Here is a 16,363-nt window from a genome sequence, read left to right on the forward strand (position 1 = left end):
CAGGGAACACGGGTTTGTGCCCCGGTCCGGGAAGATCCCACATGCCGTGGAGCGGCTGGGCCCGTGAGCCATGGCCGCTGAGCCTGCGCGTCCGGAGCCTGTGCTCCGCAACGGGAGAGGCAACAACAGTGAGAGGCCCTCAAAAAAAAAAAAAGAGTAACAAATAAGAGTATAATTTTATACTTGTGTCATTTATATAACAATGTAACTATGTAACCAATAGATCTGTAGTCCCTAAATGTCTTCTTGTGACGTTTTTTTCAATATTTCTTTTTTTAATAAGTTTATTTTTTTAATTTAATTTTATTTATTTTATTATTTCTTTTGGTTGCACCGGGTCTTAATTGCGGCAGGTGGGCTCCTTAGTTGCAGTTCGCCGGCTCCTTAGTTGTGGCACGTGTGTTCCTTAGTTGCGACCAGCAGGCCCCATGCATGTGGGATCTAGTTCCCTGACCAGGTATCGAACCAGCATCCCCTGCATTGGAAGGCAGATTCCTAAGCACTGCGCCACCAGGGAAGTCCCTCCTTGTGACTACTTAAATTATACTATTACAGATACTCATTCTGGAGATCCCAAACCTGGAAAGGTTTTCACATTTTAGCTTTTTCTCAGTAATTTTAAAATGATTATGTAACTTAAATACATTACTTAACTTTTCTATAAATTCTTTTATCTACAAAATAACATTGCAAATGACGGTTGTGATAATTGTATAACATATATAAAGCAGTTAGCACTGTGTCTGACACATCATAGGTGCGAATAATTGATATTAGTATTACGTTAAAATAACTTGAACAACATAAAAATAGGAGAAGCTGTAAAATCAATTTAAAATAATTAATGGAGGCACACGCTGGAAAGTGGGCACTTACCTAAAGTCTAAGAAGCCTATAGCATAACATCTGGCACATAGCTGGATTTCAGTAGATGTCCATCATTACCCCTACCTTCTGCATCCCCTGTACTTTAATATTTTGACTGTAATTATCTGCAAAAGCCTACCAGGAAAAATGACTCATGTAAAAGTAGGTTGGGGACAGAAGTTTCTCAGAGAGGTAAAAAACATTTTGAAATAAGGTAATCTGCGTTTATTAAGTATCAAAATCAGAACCTAACTTCATTTATACTCCACTGAGTATTGGGATAAATAATTTAAAATTCCAGTAACTATCAGGAAACAATATTTATCCTAGGGACAGATATGCTCTTGAAATAGAGCAAAATAAAATTTTAAAACAATATTGGATAAATATGGTCCCACTGTCAAAAGCAAGTAACTTTTACTATACTTCAGTATAGTAAAAAATATCATCTACCTTAGAGTCATGAACTCGGAATCCAGCTCATGTAACAGAACTAATGTGTGACTTCAGGCAAGCCACTTAATTGCGGTACGCGGGCCTCTCACTGCTGTGGCCTCTCCCGTTGCGGAGCACAGGCTCAGGACGCGCAGACTCAGCGGCCATGGCTCACGGGCCCAGCCGCTCCGCGGCATATGGGATCTTCCCGGACCGGGGCACGAACCCGTGTCCCCTGCATCGGCAGGCGGACTCCCTACCACTGCGCCACCAGGGAAGCCCACTTTTTTTTTTTTTTTAATCTGTAACAGTAAGAGGTTTAGATTCATTCTTCACTGAGGTGTGCTTTTTGTTCTGTTGGTGAGTTTGTTGATTATAAAGAATGTGAACTTTCAGAATTTTTATATCATAATAAAGGCACTTAAAAGACTTAATTTCAGAAAAACTTTTAAGAAGCATTATTTTAGAGCAAAAGAAACATTCATCCATGTGTCTCAGAAAATAGGATGGAATTTTGAGAAGACTGAAGCTAAAGCCTCAGAACTTAAGAATTAATTGTAAATCAGCTCAAGAAAGCCATTTGCATGTTTAGATTTTGCCTGTGAATAACTAAGTAGTCATTAATCTCTCACAATGCTAATTTTTGGCAGTCATCTACTTACATTTTTAAATCTTTGTCTTAATTATATATCAGTAATTAATTATAATCATCTAAAATCTTCATTGAATTTAGTCATTTTAGGCAAAACTAAATAGTTCTTATATTTGCTTCATGGGAGATTCCTCTTCTCACTTTTTAACAATGTCCTCCTTGCTATTCTGTAAAGCCCTGCCATAATTGCATAGTTTGAGATATCATTTAATGTGGATATGTCCTTTTCTCTTTTTTGGCAGCATCTTACATGAACAAGCCTCACAGTGCTAGTGAGTACCATAATGTTCAGTCTGTGGACAGTGTGTGCTGGCCTGCTGCCAGCCAGATTCCTCCTGTGTCCACACCAGTAACTGAACTTTCTCGAATTTGTTCCCTTGTTGGAATGCCACAACCAGATTTCTCCTTTCTGAGAACACCACAGGTATTGTATATTACCGTTCTTCCATTTATATAACTTATTGAACACTGAGCTTAAATAAATTGACTGAAAATCTTTGGCTAGAAATAATATAGTGGAGCTGATTTTTTTGACTTTATGAGCAGCATAGATTAATACCTCTCACTCTGGGTCTTCCATTTATGCATAACCAGACCCCTCAGAGAAACTGGTAGAGGAACTGGGCAGCAGGTAGCCTTGCAAGATTCTTCAGACTGATAGAGCTAGGGATCTTGGTCTCTAGCAGCAGTTTTCAAACTTTTTGGTCTCAGAAACTCCCCATCTTTTTTTTGAGGACCCCAAAGAACTTTTGTTTACTTGTGTTATATCCATATTTAACAAATTAAAAATTAAAACTGAAAAAAATTTTTAATGTTGTTAATTAAAAATGACATCGAGCGCTTCCCTGGTGGCGCAGTGGTTGAGAGTCCGCCTGCCGATGCAGGGGACACGGGTTCGTGCCCCGGTCCGGGAAGATCCCACATGCCGCGGAGTGGCTGGGCCCATGAGCCATGGCCGCTGAGCCTGCACGTCCGGAACCTGTGCTCCACAATGGGAGAGGCCACAACGGTGAGAGGCCCACGTACCACAAAAAAAAAAAAAAAAAAAAAAAGACTTCAAAAAAAATTTAATGAGAAGAGTCACATTGCTCTACATTTTTGCAAGTCTTATCCATCTTCTAGCTGAATAGAGAAGCTAGATTCTCATATCTGCTTCTTACTATCAATCTCTTGTAATACGTGGTTTTGGTTGAAATATATGAAGAAAATCTGGCCTCACACAAATAGATAGTTGGAAAAAGGAAGAAAATTTTAATAGCCTTTTCATATAACTGTGGATATTCTTTGATACTACATTAAAACATGGTATTTTCTTAAAAGTTAGTGCAATGTAGAATCTGAAATTATATCAATGAACTTTTTGATCTCTGTATACTTATGAAAAAATGAGAGTGAAAAGGGCAAATAGCATTTTCATATTATAATAAAAATAGTTTGAACCTCAAGGATCCCCAGAAAGGGACTCAAGGACCTCCAGGATCCCCATACTGCACCTTGAGAACCACAGCAGGAAGGCTGTTTTCTCCTTTTTACATCCAGATTCTTGACACATTCTCACCTAAAGCAGAAAGCATGATTAAACTAATAATACTACATAAAAATGGCTACCTTTTGAAAAAGTAACATTTTTTAAAATCTTTTTTATAAAAGAAAAGCGCATACTGTAAAGAGTTATCATTTAAATGTAAATATAAAATCAGTCAGAACCTCTGAGTCTTTTAAATTTTAGCAGTTAATTCATATTAGCAAAATATGTGCTTTGTAAAGGATGGTGGAAAGCAGGGGTCAGCAGATTTTTTCTATAAATGGCCAGATAGTAAATATTTTAGGCTTTGTGGGCCATATCGTCTCTGTCACAACTACTCACCTCTACAATTCCAGTATGAAAACAGCCATAGGTGATACATAAGAGTGGGCTTGGCTGTGTTCCAATAAAATCTTACATACAAAACAAGTAGAAAACCTAGTTTCCTGATCCGAGATATAAAGAAAAAAGTTTTGCTGGCTTTCATTTACATTATGATGGTTGGTCCTTCAGCTAGCTTAGAAATCATTTTAACTTTGTAAACATTGAAAGATAAGGCAACAATTGTAGTTTTTGCATCATAAACCAGAACTTAAGCTGATAGTCCCTTTTTGAATTCTTAAATTTTTTTTTTACAAAATGTTAGATGAAATTATTCCATTTGTTTAAACTAAGCTTTGGAGGAGGAGGTCGACTTCCTGGACAGATAACTTCATAACCATTCATGTTCTTTTTTTTAGACAATGACAGTTTGCCAGGTAAAATTATCTAACGGCTTACTGGTACATGGGCCACAGTGCCATTCTGAAAATGAAGCCAAGGAAAAAGCTGCACTTTTTGCTTTACAACAATTGGTGAGAACTGTCCATGAATTCTCTACTAACTCTTTAATTAATCCCTCTGGATGTTTTTGTTGCATTGTTTTATAACTTTTAAATACTTCCATAGGGCTCCTTAGGAGTGAATTTCCCTTTGCCTCCACCAATATTTCCAAGTTATCCTCCTGCTGTACCACCTGGAACCATTCCTCCAGTTTTTCCCCAACCTACTGGTAAGGTATTTTGCTCTTTTCAATATTAGTTATTGAATTATATTGTTTTTGGAAAGTTCTTTTAAGAAGCATCATTTTGAGGAAACAAAAAAAATTACCTAAATGCTTAGGTAATTTAAGGAGTTGTGAGAAGTAAGCCTGAAACCAGAGTCTGCAGGTTCATCTAAAAATACCATTTGCCCTCCTACAGTCTCTAGTGTGGCTAGATAGAGTAGGACTGTTCTCCGTTTTGGGCAGCCCAGTACCTGCCAACGCATGAGTTTGGGTTTAAGGTAGACATCAAAAACACAGGGATGGGGGGGGCGGGGGTTGGTTGTAGGGAGTTGGGGGAGGTGTGGGAAGAAAAAACAGAGATGAAGGGAATAAGAAGCTGTGGATTTGAAAGAAACTGCCCTTGGTGATGAGGGAAATGAAGAGCGGAGGGGATTTTGAGCTTACTCTATGTATGTTTCTTAATATTCTCTCACATTAAGGATAGGTACATAGAAGACTAAAGAGCTTTTAAAAGATAATTACTCTTAAAAGAATTTTTTTTTTAAGTTTTACAAAAAAAAAGAAACATAATCAGAGTACCCTACTTGGCTTTGCAGTAATAATATTTATACAGTCACATATCATAAACACTTTATAATTTTAAACAAACATTGTAATATACTTACATTGGGAGGACAGGGTAAGTAGTGAGGGGTGGTATGAAAGAACTGAATTTTGATCTATCATAACAGGAAGTCTAAAAATGCCTAAAATTGAAAAATCAACTAGCAGTATAAGCAAATTATTGAACAGTTTGGAAATAAACAGCTAAAACAGTTAAACCTGGGATGGACCGGATGACTGCTATATTATGTTGAAAACCCTTTTTATTACAATATGTATGTGTATAATTATCTTTACTTTGATTTGTTTAAAAATGCAATTTGTCTAAGGTCATAAGTTACTAAGTAGCAGTAGTAGCATTCAAAAGCAAATATATCTAATTACAAAGCCCACAGTTTTGTTACTGTACTACACTGGCGTTCCTTTGCCTGTATAAACAATGTGTAGGCATAAAATCTTTATGACACAGTGGATCTGAAGTTTTCATATAGCTCAAGGTAGTAAGTCCACTATAACCTGGAAAATCTAATTTAACTACTTTTTCACTTGCAAAAATGAATCCAGCAACTATATATCAATTAATTTTAAGTAATTAGTTCATGCAGGTTACCTAAAGGTCTACCCACAAGCTTCTCTCAAAAAGGATTTGTCTTATGAGAATATATTATCTAAAAGAAATGATTGTTTTCCCATTTATTATTGATATTTTATAGCTTGATATTTTACCTTTTTAATGTTGATTATTATGTTTACGTTCATTATTATATCATGTTTATTAGTGTATTCATACCTACCAAGAATTTTAAAGTTTAATTGGAGTTCTTTTGGTTTTGTGCTCTCCAGTGTTCCAATAATAATATATGATATAAAAGCCATGAGATTTGAATGTTAATCAGGAGAAAACAACTTATGCATCAGATTAAGATTTTAAAGTTATTTTATAGATTTCCACTTTACGGTATGAAAGGGTCCCAATGGAGAAAAATACATTTTATATTTAGGACAGTGATTTTGGGAAATGGTTGAGTTGACCTATGCATAAGATTACTATAGCATCTTTTAAATAGGTCTTCTTAGTCTTATAACTGCCACCAAACTTGCACATAACTTTCTAAATCTTACTAGTGTGTTTCGTATTAAGACTGTTCTTTATCCTGGAATTTTTACATGTGTAATTCATAACATTGAAATATATTATGATTCTTCTCTCCTGATCCAAACATTTTTTAAGTAGCTGAGTTTTAGTTAAGCTATACTGTCTTATAATTCTGGCTGCCTTTTTATCTCTTTAAAAAGAAGGTTTGAGCACAGTACATACCTTCTTTGGTGGCAATGTGCTGGTGTCTCAATTGTCATTGTTTAATGCAGTAGTTCCCAAATGTTGCACTGGTGCTGACTGTGGAAGAATCACCTGTGGAGCTTATTAACAATACAGATTACTGGGCCTCTCAGAGTCTGATGTACTAGGTCTGGAGCCTTGCCCAGGAATCTGTATTTCATAAGCTCCCTATGTGATTCAGATACACAAATCAGTCTTGGGAACCACTGATTCAATGTGCTTTTAATAAGAAAATGTAAATTTTTTAAAAATTCTTGAATTACAAATATTAGAATAGGGAGAAAGATTCTACTGTTATATGAAAGTGATCAGATTTCAAGACTTAAGCTTTTTTGGTTTTTTTGTAGGCTGGGATCACTATGGAAGCAACTTAGCATTGGGGGCAGGTGAGATTCTTAAGATTTCTCTCTTTGTGCCCTGGCTTTTCTCCCCCAAGGGACAGTTTCATGACCCTTTTATTATTTTTTAAAATATTATTACAAATATTCCTAAAGCTTATATCAGTATATGGTACTATTGGCCTTCGTAGGCCAGACAGCATAATGATAAGCTGACTTCTGTAGATGATTCACAGTCCTTAAGGGGCTCCTGAGGTTGAACATTGTAAGCAAGGGTAATCAGAAGTTAAGTGTATGTGCCCTTTGCCAAAGCAAAAAAAGCCAAAAAAGGGTAGCAGAAGGAGGTCTTAAATTTCAAGGCTTTTATGATACCATTTTACTAAAACAGCTTTTCCATAATTTTTAACAGCTAATATAATGCCCTCATCATCTCATCTCTTTGGCTCAATGCCATGGGCACCACCAGTGCCAGTTCCTGGGAAGCCCTTCCATCATACTTCATATGCTGGGACCATGCCCATGGCTGGAGGAATGCCAGCTGGTGTGCACAATCAGTTCATACCTCTACAGGTGAGACCTGAAAGAGAATTATTATATTTTTTTAACAGAATTAGTTTCTCACTGCTCAAAGACCATTGATAAAATTTTGTTTATTCAGTAATTATTCAGTGCCAACTAGAGGTCCATTCAGTACTGGTCTGGGTACTGAGAATATATTTTGACCAGTGGTGACCAGTCTGACCTGTTCCCTGCTATCTGAGTTTGTGTTCTAATAGATAATAATAATTGCAACAAGTAATAACATCCTTTTCTAGAACAAAGGGATTTAAAATCAGGAATATCAATTTTCTTTATATTTAAGTTATGGATAATTTTTAAATATTTTATTTGTAACCATATTCCTTGAATTTCTAAAGTCTGGTTTGGAGGTTATAAGTGGAAGTCACAAGTCAGCAGTGATTGACAAGTATTAGCAGCATGGTTTATGGTATTTTCTGACACTAGCTTTTTTGGTCTACATTGTTAATTAATGATGCTTTTATTCCTCAAAGGTAACTAAAAAAAGGGTTGCAAACAAAAAGAATTTTGAGAACAAGGATGCCCAGAGTTGTCAAGCCACCCTACTTCAGACTAGCCAGTCAGCATCTTCTGATGTCACCAAAGTGATTCCACAGGAGAGTTTATCAGCTTCCTTCAAGTCCCCTCAGATTACTCAACTTGCGTCTCCTTTTCAAGTTGAAGCTGCCTCCCCAGGCCATAGTATGTCTCACCATAAATCAACACCAAGCTCCTCAAGAAGAAAATCAAGAAAACTGGCTGTCAATTTTGGAGTTTCTAAACCTTCTGAATAAATTGTACTTGGAATTAAGTTAATTTCATTCCTTTCCTCCCACCTTTTTATAAATCCATATCTGTGTCTCATAAAAAATTACAGTGTACTATTTTAAAACAATATATTTCAATTAAAATTTTTTAAATTTTTAGTTGTCAGGCACTTTTCATGCTATTTAAAAGACTATACATCAAATTGTGCATCTTAAGTATGTGCAATTTGTTTTACATCAATTATACCTCAATAAAGCTGTAAAAAAAGACTAAATTCAACCTTGTTTTAAAATAATATCAACGGACTAAGCATTCAGATGTACCACTCTAATCATTGGCCTCATCATTAGAAGCATCCTAAACTATGAATTAGACATCATATTGCAATAATTATAAACATTTTTTACACTATCATTGAGGGATAATTAAATGGAGCATGAAAATTGGGCCTCAAGTATAATTTACTGAATGTGGATTTTATTTCTCTTTTTAATGATGTAACAGAAGTGTCAGGAGAATGGCTCTTATTTATCGGTATTTTAACTTAGGTTTTATTATATCTGAGGGTCCTTTGGACCTGTTGTGAAGTGATCACACTTGTGGTGGTGCTGCCAGTTTTGCTTTATTCTCAATTTTGTACCAAAGCAACTTCAGAATACTGATCAGAATATTTCATTTAACTGCTTAGAATTATAAATAGCAATCTAGATTTGAGTAAATAATTACAATTTTTTAGATTATTCAAGAACCAGCATTAGTAATTTCTAATAAAATTAAGTTTCAAAATCTGCAGGGTATAATGATTACAAATTAATCTTCTAATAGAATAAAGTACAAAATATTAATCATGTTAATTAAAATAAATTGTGTTATCAATTTGTATAGCTTTTTACCTGCTTACTTAAACATACATGAGAGCTCCGTTGTTGGTCCATGTGTAGTGCTTCCTGGAACTGATGAAATTCTAAATTTTTTAAAAATAACAAGGTGTGCACAGGCACCATCAGTGTATACTGTACATTATTTATATGACAAGTGCCCGTCTCATTCTCGTTCCATATTTTTAGCTTTATGCTGAACTGCCCAGGGACTCTGGCGTTTTGTCTTTGCATGTCACGTGTGGGTGTGTATTGTTCAAGCTGTAGCTGTTGAAATTATTTTAGAGTTTATGAAAATGTCTCAGTGGTACCAGGGCCTGAGTTTTTATATATATGTTTGTGCTTTCATTTTTGTGATATGCTTGTATTTTTAAGGAAGTAAGTTATCATACTTTTTTAAAAGTACGAACAACAATCTTTGTATGGAACTGATTATGATTATATTTAGTTTCATTTGGCTCATTGAAAACTCTGCTATGAGTCTTTGTTTGTTTTTAAAAATGCTAGTACTGAATTAAATGGATTTCTTTCTCTAACTGCTAAATGTTAGAGTTTCTCTAAATGTTAATAGGATATTTGTATATTAGTCGTGCCTTTAGTGTAAGAGATAAATGTTCATTATCTGTCATTTATCACAGTCATGTGAGTTTCTGTGATTTTATTTTCTATTAATTTTCCTAGATTCAGATGTTCATTGGTTCCCAGAATTTCTTTTTGGGGGAATATTTGTTTCTCTGTAATGGGATCTTGAGTAATGAGGCTCAAGTAATTCTCAGTGTTTGTCCTTATTGTCTCACGACCTTTTTTTTTTTTTTAAGGGAACATCTGTTTGGGGCATACAATACAAAAAAGTTAAATTGTGACGGTAAGATTATGTCAACCTCTTACTACTTTAAAGTGTATAATATTTTTCACCTTATGTAACTTTACAAACTCCAGCATTCAAGAATTGCCTCACTCATCATTGCTCTGTGACCACTCTATAAACAATGTACAGCCCACATCTTTTTTAAAGCCCAGAAGAAGGAGCACGTGCCGTCTTCTGAAAACTCCAAGAGAAATTTCGGTAAGCACAGTGCCGCTGAACCCATATACGGATGTTTCCTCAGTATTCAAGCAAAGCAAGCTGACAATTCTAGGTGGATAGGCAGTAAAAGTGTTTTCTTTTCATTCTTTCTTCTCATTTTAAAAAATGTATTATTCTAAAAGTCAAGACTAAAGAGAGATTAAAATGGGAGAGAGCTCCATAATGACTAGATAGTGTCAGGCATTCATCTATGTTCTCTTCACCTTGTACACCTATTCTAAATGTGGACCTGAGAGCAGTAGATGTGCCCTCTCTGGGGAGGATGTAAGAGGCAGAGACTGTTTTTAATCTCTCATGACAATCTTGAGGAGACTAGATCCACTAATAGACTGGGAAACTTACAGTTTTTCCTTTTTTGGATGGTGCAGACTCAGAATACCCCGAAGTTTAGAAATACGCCCATTCAACTGTTGAGTCTGTTGTGGCCTTTCTGTGGAAACCATGGGCTGTACAGGGCACAGAGGATCAGATTCCCCAAAATACTTCATGTTTCCACGTACTAAGAGCAGTTAAATCTATTTAAACCTTCTTCTCCTCGCTGAAACATTATTTCTAAATATCTTTGTTCAATAAAGTTTTTTTTCTTTTTTTTTTTTTGAGCAAATTAAGTGAATTTTGAAGATTGGTCCTTCAGTCTCATTGTTCCTTTTCACCATTTCCTACATTACCTGAGCTTTATAATTTTACAGATAGACTGTATTAATTGACTGAAACATCATGTAGACTCACGTCTTAAACGTCTGAGACTCAGTTGCCTGAAAAATTAATTTCACCTCTGTATCTTGGTTTCAGTTTAAGACTTTCCTTGCTTTTCAGAGGGATAAGTAGTTCTTTTAGAACTAAAAAGATAAGGAGATCTTTTTTTCCTGTTGGTGGGAGAGATGAAAAACTCCTGATGCAGGTTTTTTGTTTTTTATTTCCTTTTCTATAATCAGGTACTTGCTTTGGTTTTAGACTGATATTTTTCAAACTAATCTAGGTTTTGGGGGGAGGGGTCAGAGAGGGAGGCAGTTGGAAGAAGGAAACAGTTAAATAAGACCCATCCAACACTGCATTTTTAGACTATATCTTTCTAGCTCAAGGAAATAGATAAGTTGCAGGGTCTTTTTTATTCACTCATTTTTTTATGATTTTTTTTTTTAATTGGAGTATAGTTGTTTTACAACGTTGTGTTCGTTTCTACTGTACAGCAAAGTGAAGTAGAGTTCCCTGTGCTATACAGCAGGTTCTTATTAGTTATCTATTTTATACATACTAGTATTCACTCACTTTTAAATCATCTGTTTTATTTGTATTAATAAATCATACATTTTCATAGTGGTTGTCTAATTTTTACCTTTAAGATAGCTAGGACTGTCCAGCTGTCCTTTGAAGTTCATTGTAATATGCTTCATCTCATTGTCCAGAGCCTCTTTTTTAAAGCAACTGTGTACAATCTCCCAGCTTTTTGAGTTTGCTATATTTCTTAGTACCATCTGGCTTCCAAATTGTGTTTTTACTGTGGAGGAGAATTAATTTATTGGAGAGAAATGACCATGACAGACATTCTCAACCTTTAAAAAGAAATGAATCACAGAAATTCCCTTATTTTTTTTAGAGACAGTGATATAGAACTCAAACTGGCAGTGTTCTTATTTCATAAGTTTTGTCAGTGAAACAGTGTTTTTTTGCAGGAGCTTCCTTTCCTAGTTAGGATAATGCTTAAAATTCCAGAAATGAATGTGTTTCAGACAGAGCTGGTTCAGATTTCCATCAGACGACTCCATCTTCTGCCAGGGAGCAGTATGAGACAGCGGCGAGACAGACAGAATGGGGGCAGGTGGAAGTTTCACTGACTTAACTCCAGCACCACTTATCCTTTGTTTAGAAGGAGAGAAAAAGACAGGTATAAAATAGTTTTCATAGTTAAGAATATCACCAATCCATAGCTGCTCTGTGTGTGTGTGTGTGTGTGTGTGTGTGTGTGTGTGTGTGTGTGTGTGTGTGAGAGAGAGAGAGAGAGAGAGAGAGAGAGAGAGAGAGTGAACCAGCAGTAATGCCTTGCTCAATCGCATTCAGCCATCTCAAGTGCAATTCATGATGGAGACTCTGGTTTCCAACAGATAAAGTTTTACGTAGTTAAACCTGTAAAAATTAATTTTTTTTCAACAGTACACCTATTGCTATTATTTCAGCAATTGGTATACTATTAAATTGCCCAGGCCAAATAATTAAATTTCTGTAGATGTTTTAGTAATTTGAGCCAAATCCTCATACTGTTTTCTCATAAAGAATGAGAATTTGGTCCTCAGTTTGCTTTAAGTTCTCTTATTCCTTTCTTTCCCTTACAGTTAAAGGACTTTTTTGTTTGTTTTGGAGCTTGGGGGCTTTTTTTTGCCTGAAGTGTCATACATTTTCTTTTGCCTGCACCCAGTTGCTTCTTTGAGTGTTTTCATCTATTTTGATATATGAGTAATAGATAGTGTACTATATCATCAGAGTGTTGCAAAGTTTTGTTCTTTTAAACAATGTAAGTAAGTATAACTCATACATATATATATCTTAATTCCTTTCTTTCCTCACATAAGTATTTTATAAGTAACCGGAATTTTTCATTAGATCTTATACAGAGCAGTATTTTATTAAAAGTTCAAAAGGGAAGACTTTTATGTGCTCATTTTGTAGTTTTTGGTTTATAAATATCTTTACATTGTCTTCAATTAAAGTGTTTTAAACTTGCATTGGAATGGACTCCGAATGTATTTTTGTGTTAAGCTGTACATTTGTAGATTTCTAGCATGAAGTTAGCCTCAAAATGTGCAAAAGGATTTTAAAATATATGAATCACTGAAAGAGTTTAAACATCTATACATGTTAAATGATATATGGATTTTAATTAAACCTTTGAGAATGATTTCATAAGTTGTTTGTTCTTGTATGTTTGCAGTGATATTAAAAGCAGAAACATTACAGTATTCACTTAAACCTCATATCCTTTTTTTAGCAAGTTTTTATAAAAAGTATTTATTTACTTATTTGGCTGTGTCGGGTCTTAGTTGCAGCACGTGGGATCTTCGTTGAGGCATGTGGGATCTTTTGTTGCAGTGCACAGGCTTCTCTAGTTGCAGCGTGCAGGCTTCTCTCTAGTTGTGGCACGCAGGCTCCAGAGCATGCAGTCTCGGTAGTTGTGGCGCACAGGCTTAGTTGCACTGCAGCATGTGGGATCTCAGTTCCCCATCCGGGGATCAAACCTGCATCCCTTGCGTTGGAAGGCGGATTCTCACCCACTGGACCACAAGGGAAGTCCCAAACTCCATATCCTTTTATATTGGTATTTTGAAACTATGTCAGTTAGCATAAACTAAACAGCACGATTGGTGGAGAAAGTTGGACTATAGATTCTGTTGGCCACTGTTCAGATCCTACCTCTACTTCTAATTGTAAATAAATCATTCTCATTTTAGGACTGGCAAGTTATGTAATACCTACGCCTCAGTTTCTTCATCTCCTAAAGGAAGAAAACAACACCCCTTGTATGGTTAATATGTTTAAAGCACTGGGTACATAGCAGGTATATTACAGATGTTAGTAAATAAGGATTTGTCACATGTACCCAAACACACAGAGTCCTGTATGGTGCCAAATACCTCTATGCTTTTCCCACTGAGTCCCTCTCCAGTATTCAGTTCATGCAGAGTCCCCATGCCTCTCTTAGGCATCTGGGAGACTTTTCTCTTTCTGTTCTTCCTTTTCCCTGCCATTGATCCCCTCTATCTTTTCTACCAAGGGGAAGGTTCTTACAGAGCCATGTTGGAAGAGGCTTTAATTCTTACTCATAAGACTGGGGAACCTACAATACTAACATCTTGCTAATTGGCCATGTCTCACAATATAACTCCAATGCATTATTATGCGTATTACCAAAATCTCTCTATGGTAGGGGTGGGAAGGAGTTGGAAAGAAAGGGTTAAAGAGGGAAGACAATCTCTACCTACTAAATCTGCTTCCAGCTCTGCCCCTTCAACCTGAGTCTGTCTCTACTGTTGTACTTTTACTCAAGACCCCAAGGAGTGGTCACATTCTGATACGGTGTTGGGCCACCTTCATCCAGCAGAAGGCACGAGGCCTGGGATCACCAGTGGAGACATCGCCAGCTGCTTTTCCACTTCATCCCCCAGACCGCCAGCCCCCCACAGTAACCACCCCTGTCTACCCCAACTCTGTAGCATCACTGGGCTCCCCCAACCTTGGTGTCAGTTTTTTTACTTGAAAATCAAAACTAAACAAACCAAAACCCACTCAAGCTAGCTTAAGAAAAGGAAATTTGCTGTAAGAATATGGGGCTATCTCAGAGAATCCAAGCAGGCTTCTCAGGAACTGAACCTTAGTCGAGGTGTCACCTTCCAATTCACTCTCTGTCTCCTCTCCATGGGGCCGTGGGCTCTATAGTGTCTGTGACTCTCTGTAGATCAGGTCTTTGCTCCGACATCTATATTTGGGGGTGGGGGACAGGTCACCTTGAGGGGCCACCCCTGCTGGACTGTGGGTTGATGAGGAAATTTGGACCTATCAAAGGTAGGCTCTTAAGAAACAACCATATTCTGGACTGGCAGTCAGTCCTCATAGTTCATACATAAAAGAAGGCCTGCAGGGACTTCTCTCGTAGTCCAGGATGTACAGAAACCACCTAGAATCCAAAAGCAGAAACACGGCTGAGCTTCAAAGGGGCTTGGGCCAAGAGCAAGAAAGCTGTCAGAAACATAGATACCTAACTTCTCCAGTCTTATCTCTGCCTTTCTGTTTATCACTCAAGCCTTCCATATTCCCTTTGTACATTGCTTTAGTTCTAGCAACCAGCCTCGGACTAGCATCTCTCCATCTCCATTCCAGATGGGCTAAGTTTGTATCAGGTGTCCACCTCCATGTAAGCAATTAACATCAACTAACACAAACATGGCTGCCAAGGCCCATTCATGTGGAGCGATGTTCTTCGGAGCAAGAAAGATCAGGATGTGAAGATACCCCTAAAAGCTATTCTCATAGGAGCTATTACATGATTTTAATTAAGTAGGGGTTATTGGCTCTCAAAATGAAAACTGGTGGCATTGCAGAGAATTGATTAGAGAGAGTGGAAATCATACACAAACAGAAAGCTGTTTCAGTCATCCAAGTAAGAATGATGTAGCTGCACTAACTCTTAGAAGCTCCTATATTCAGTATGTTGAATGTCAAAGAGAAACAAGAAATGTGGAATCAGAGTTCCAGCATCACCCTCTCAGGCTGACCCATTAATATTTTACCAGAGATTCTCTCTGGCATATTGTAATTCATGGTGTAGCTGGTCTGGAAGCAACACAATAGATCCAAGCCTTCCTGAGGACAATCACGTTCTCCCACATCCTCCCGTGTATGACCTGCTGACTTTAGTATCTAAGAAATATGAGCTCTTTCCAAGAAGTCTCTCTCAGCCTGATGACACTTCCTAGAATGTCAAACAAACATGACTTCTGCAACTATATTCGTGGATAGCAGAAGCAAAAACTATTTCTTTTTTTTAATATTTATTTTGGCTGCACTGGGTCTTAGTTGCGGCACGCGGGATCTTTTAGTTGCAGTGTGTGGACTTAGTTGCAGCATGCAGACTCTTGGTTGTGGCATGCATGTGGGATCTAATTCCCTGACCAGGGATCGAACCCAGGCCCCTTGCATTGGGAGCACAGAGTCTTACCCACTGGACCACCAGGGGAGTCCCACAAACTCCCATTTCTTACCAAGAATGTATCACATGGAGTCAGAGCTAGCCTCAATCACAAAATCCTGAATGACAGTAGGTACTCTTTGCTCATTATGTTAGTACATTATGTTCTACAAAAGACAACTGAGCACAAACTGATGGAGATATCCCTTGTGTTATGGCCAAGCCTGGGAATTTCTCCACTATGTCGGTTGCAGGGCAATTTGTATTGTTCACAGGCACAAGCCACATCATTAATTATGTCTCTATGAATATAGCACTGAAGGTTTGTGCTCCAGGCTCAGTGATAATAATAGTTACCACTTACGGGCTATCTGCTAGGTACCATCCACTTTATATAACACTTTCAATCTTCAAAACAACAGTAATATAAAATAGTATTAACTCATTTCACAAATAAGGAAAGTAAGACACAAAAATGGCTAACTTGCCCAAAGATACAATATGCAGCTGAATTGGAATTCAGAAGAGATCTGTTGCATCCCCAAACCCATGTTCTAGTTTACTTTCTCTTTTGAAATTAATTTCTAATTA

General features: G+C 36.9%; 1 protein-coding gene across 3 annotated transcripts in view; it reads left to right on the forward strand.

The window, feature by feature from the left end:
- XRN1 (5'-3' exoribonuclease 1) overlaps window positions 1-13,091 on the forward strand; it is a 105,801-nt gene extending 92,710 nt beyond the window's left edge. For all 3 annotated transcript variants that reach the window (XM_079922486.1, XM_079922484.1, XM_079922485.1), the window contains 6 exons: window positions 2,197-2,378; window positions 4,220-4,333; window positions 4,428-4,530; window positions 6,814-6,852; window positions 7,214-7,374; window positions 7,857-13,091. In XM_079922486.1, the coding sequence (XP_079778612.1) occupies window positions 2,197-2,378; window positions 4,220-4,333; window positions 4,428-4,530; window positions 6,814-6,852; window positions 7,214-7,374; window positions 7,857-8,156 (899 nt within the window). In that variant the 3' untranslated portion in view covers window positions 8,157-13,091. The remainder of the gene's footprint in view (window positions 1-2,196; window positions 2,379-4,219; window positions 4,334-4,427; window positions 4,531-6,813; window positions 6,853-7,213; window positions 7,375-7,856) is intronic.
- The last annotated feature ends 3,272 nt before the right edge of the window (window positions 13,092-16,363 follow it).

The sequence above is a fragment of the Stenella coeruleoalba genome (genome assembly GCF_951394435.1).
Source record: "Stenella coeruleoalba genome assembly, chromosome: 5".
NCBI lineage: Eukaryota > Metazoa > Chordata > Mammalia > Artiodactyla > Delphinidae > Stenella > Stenella coeruleoalba.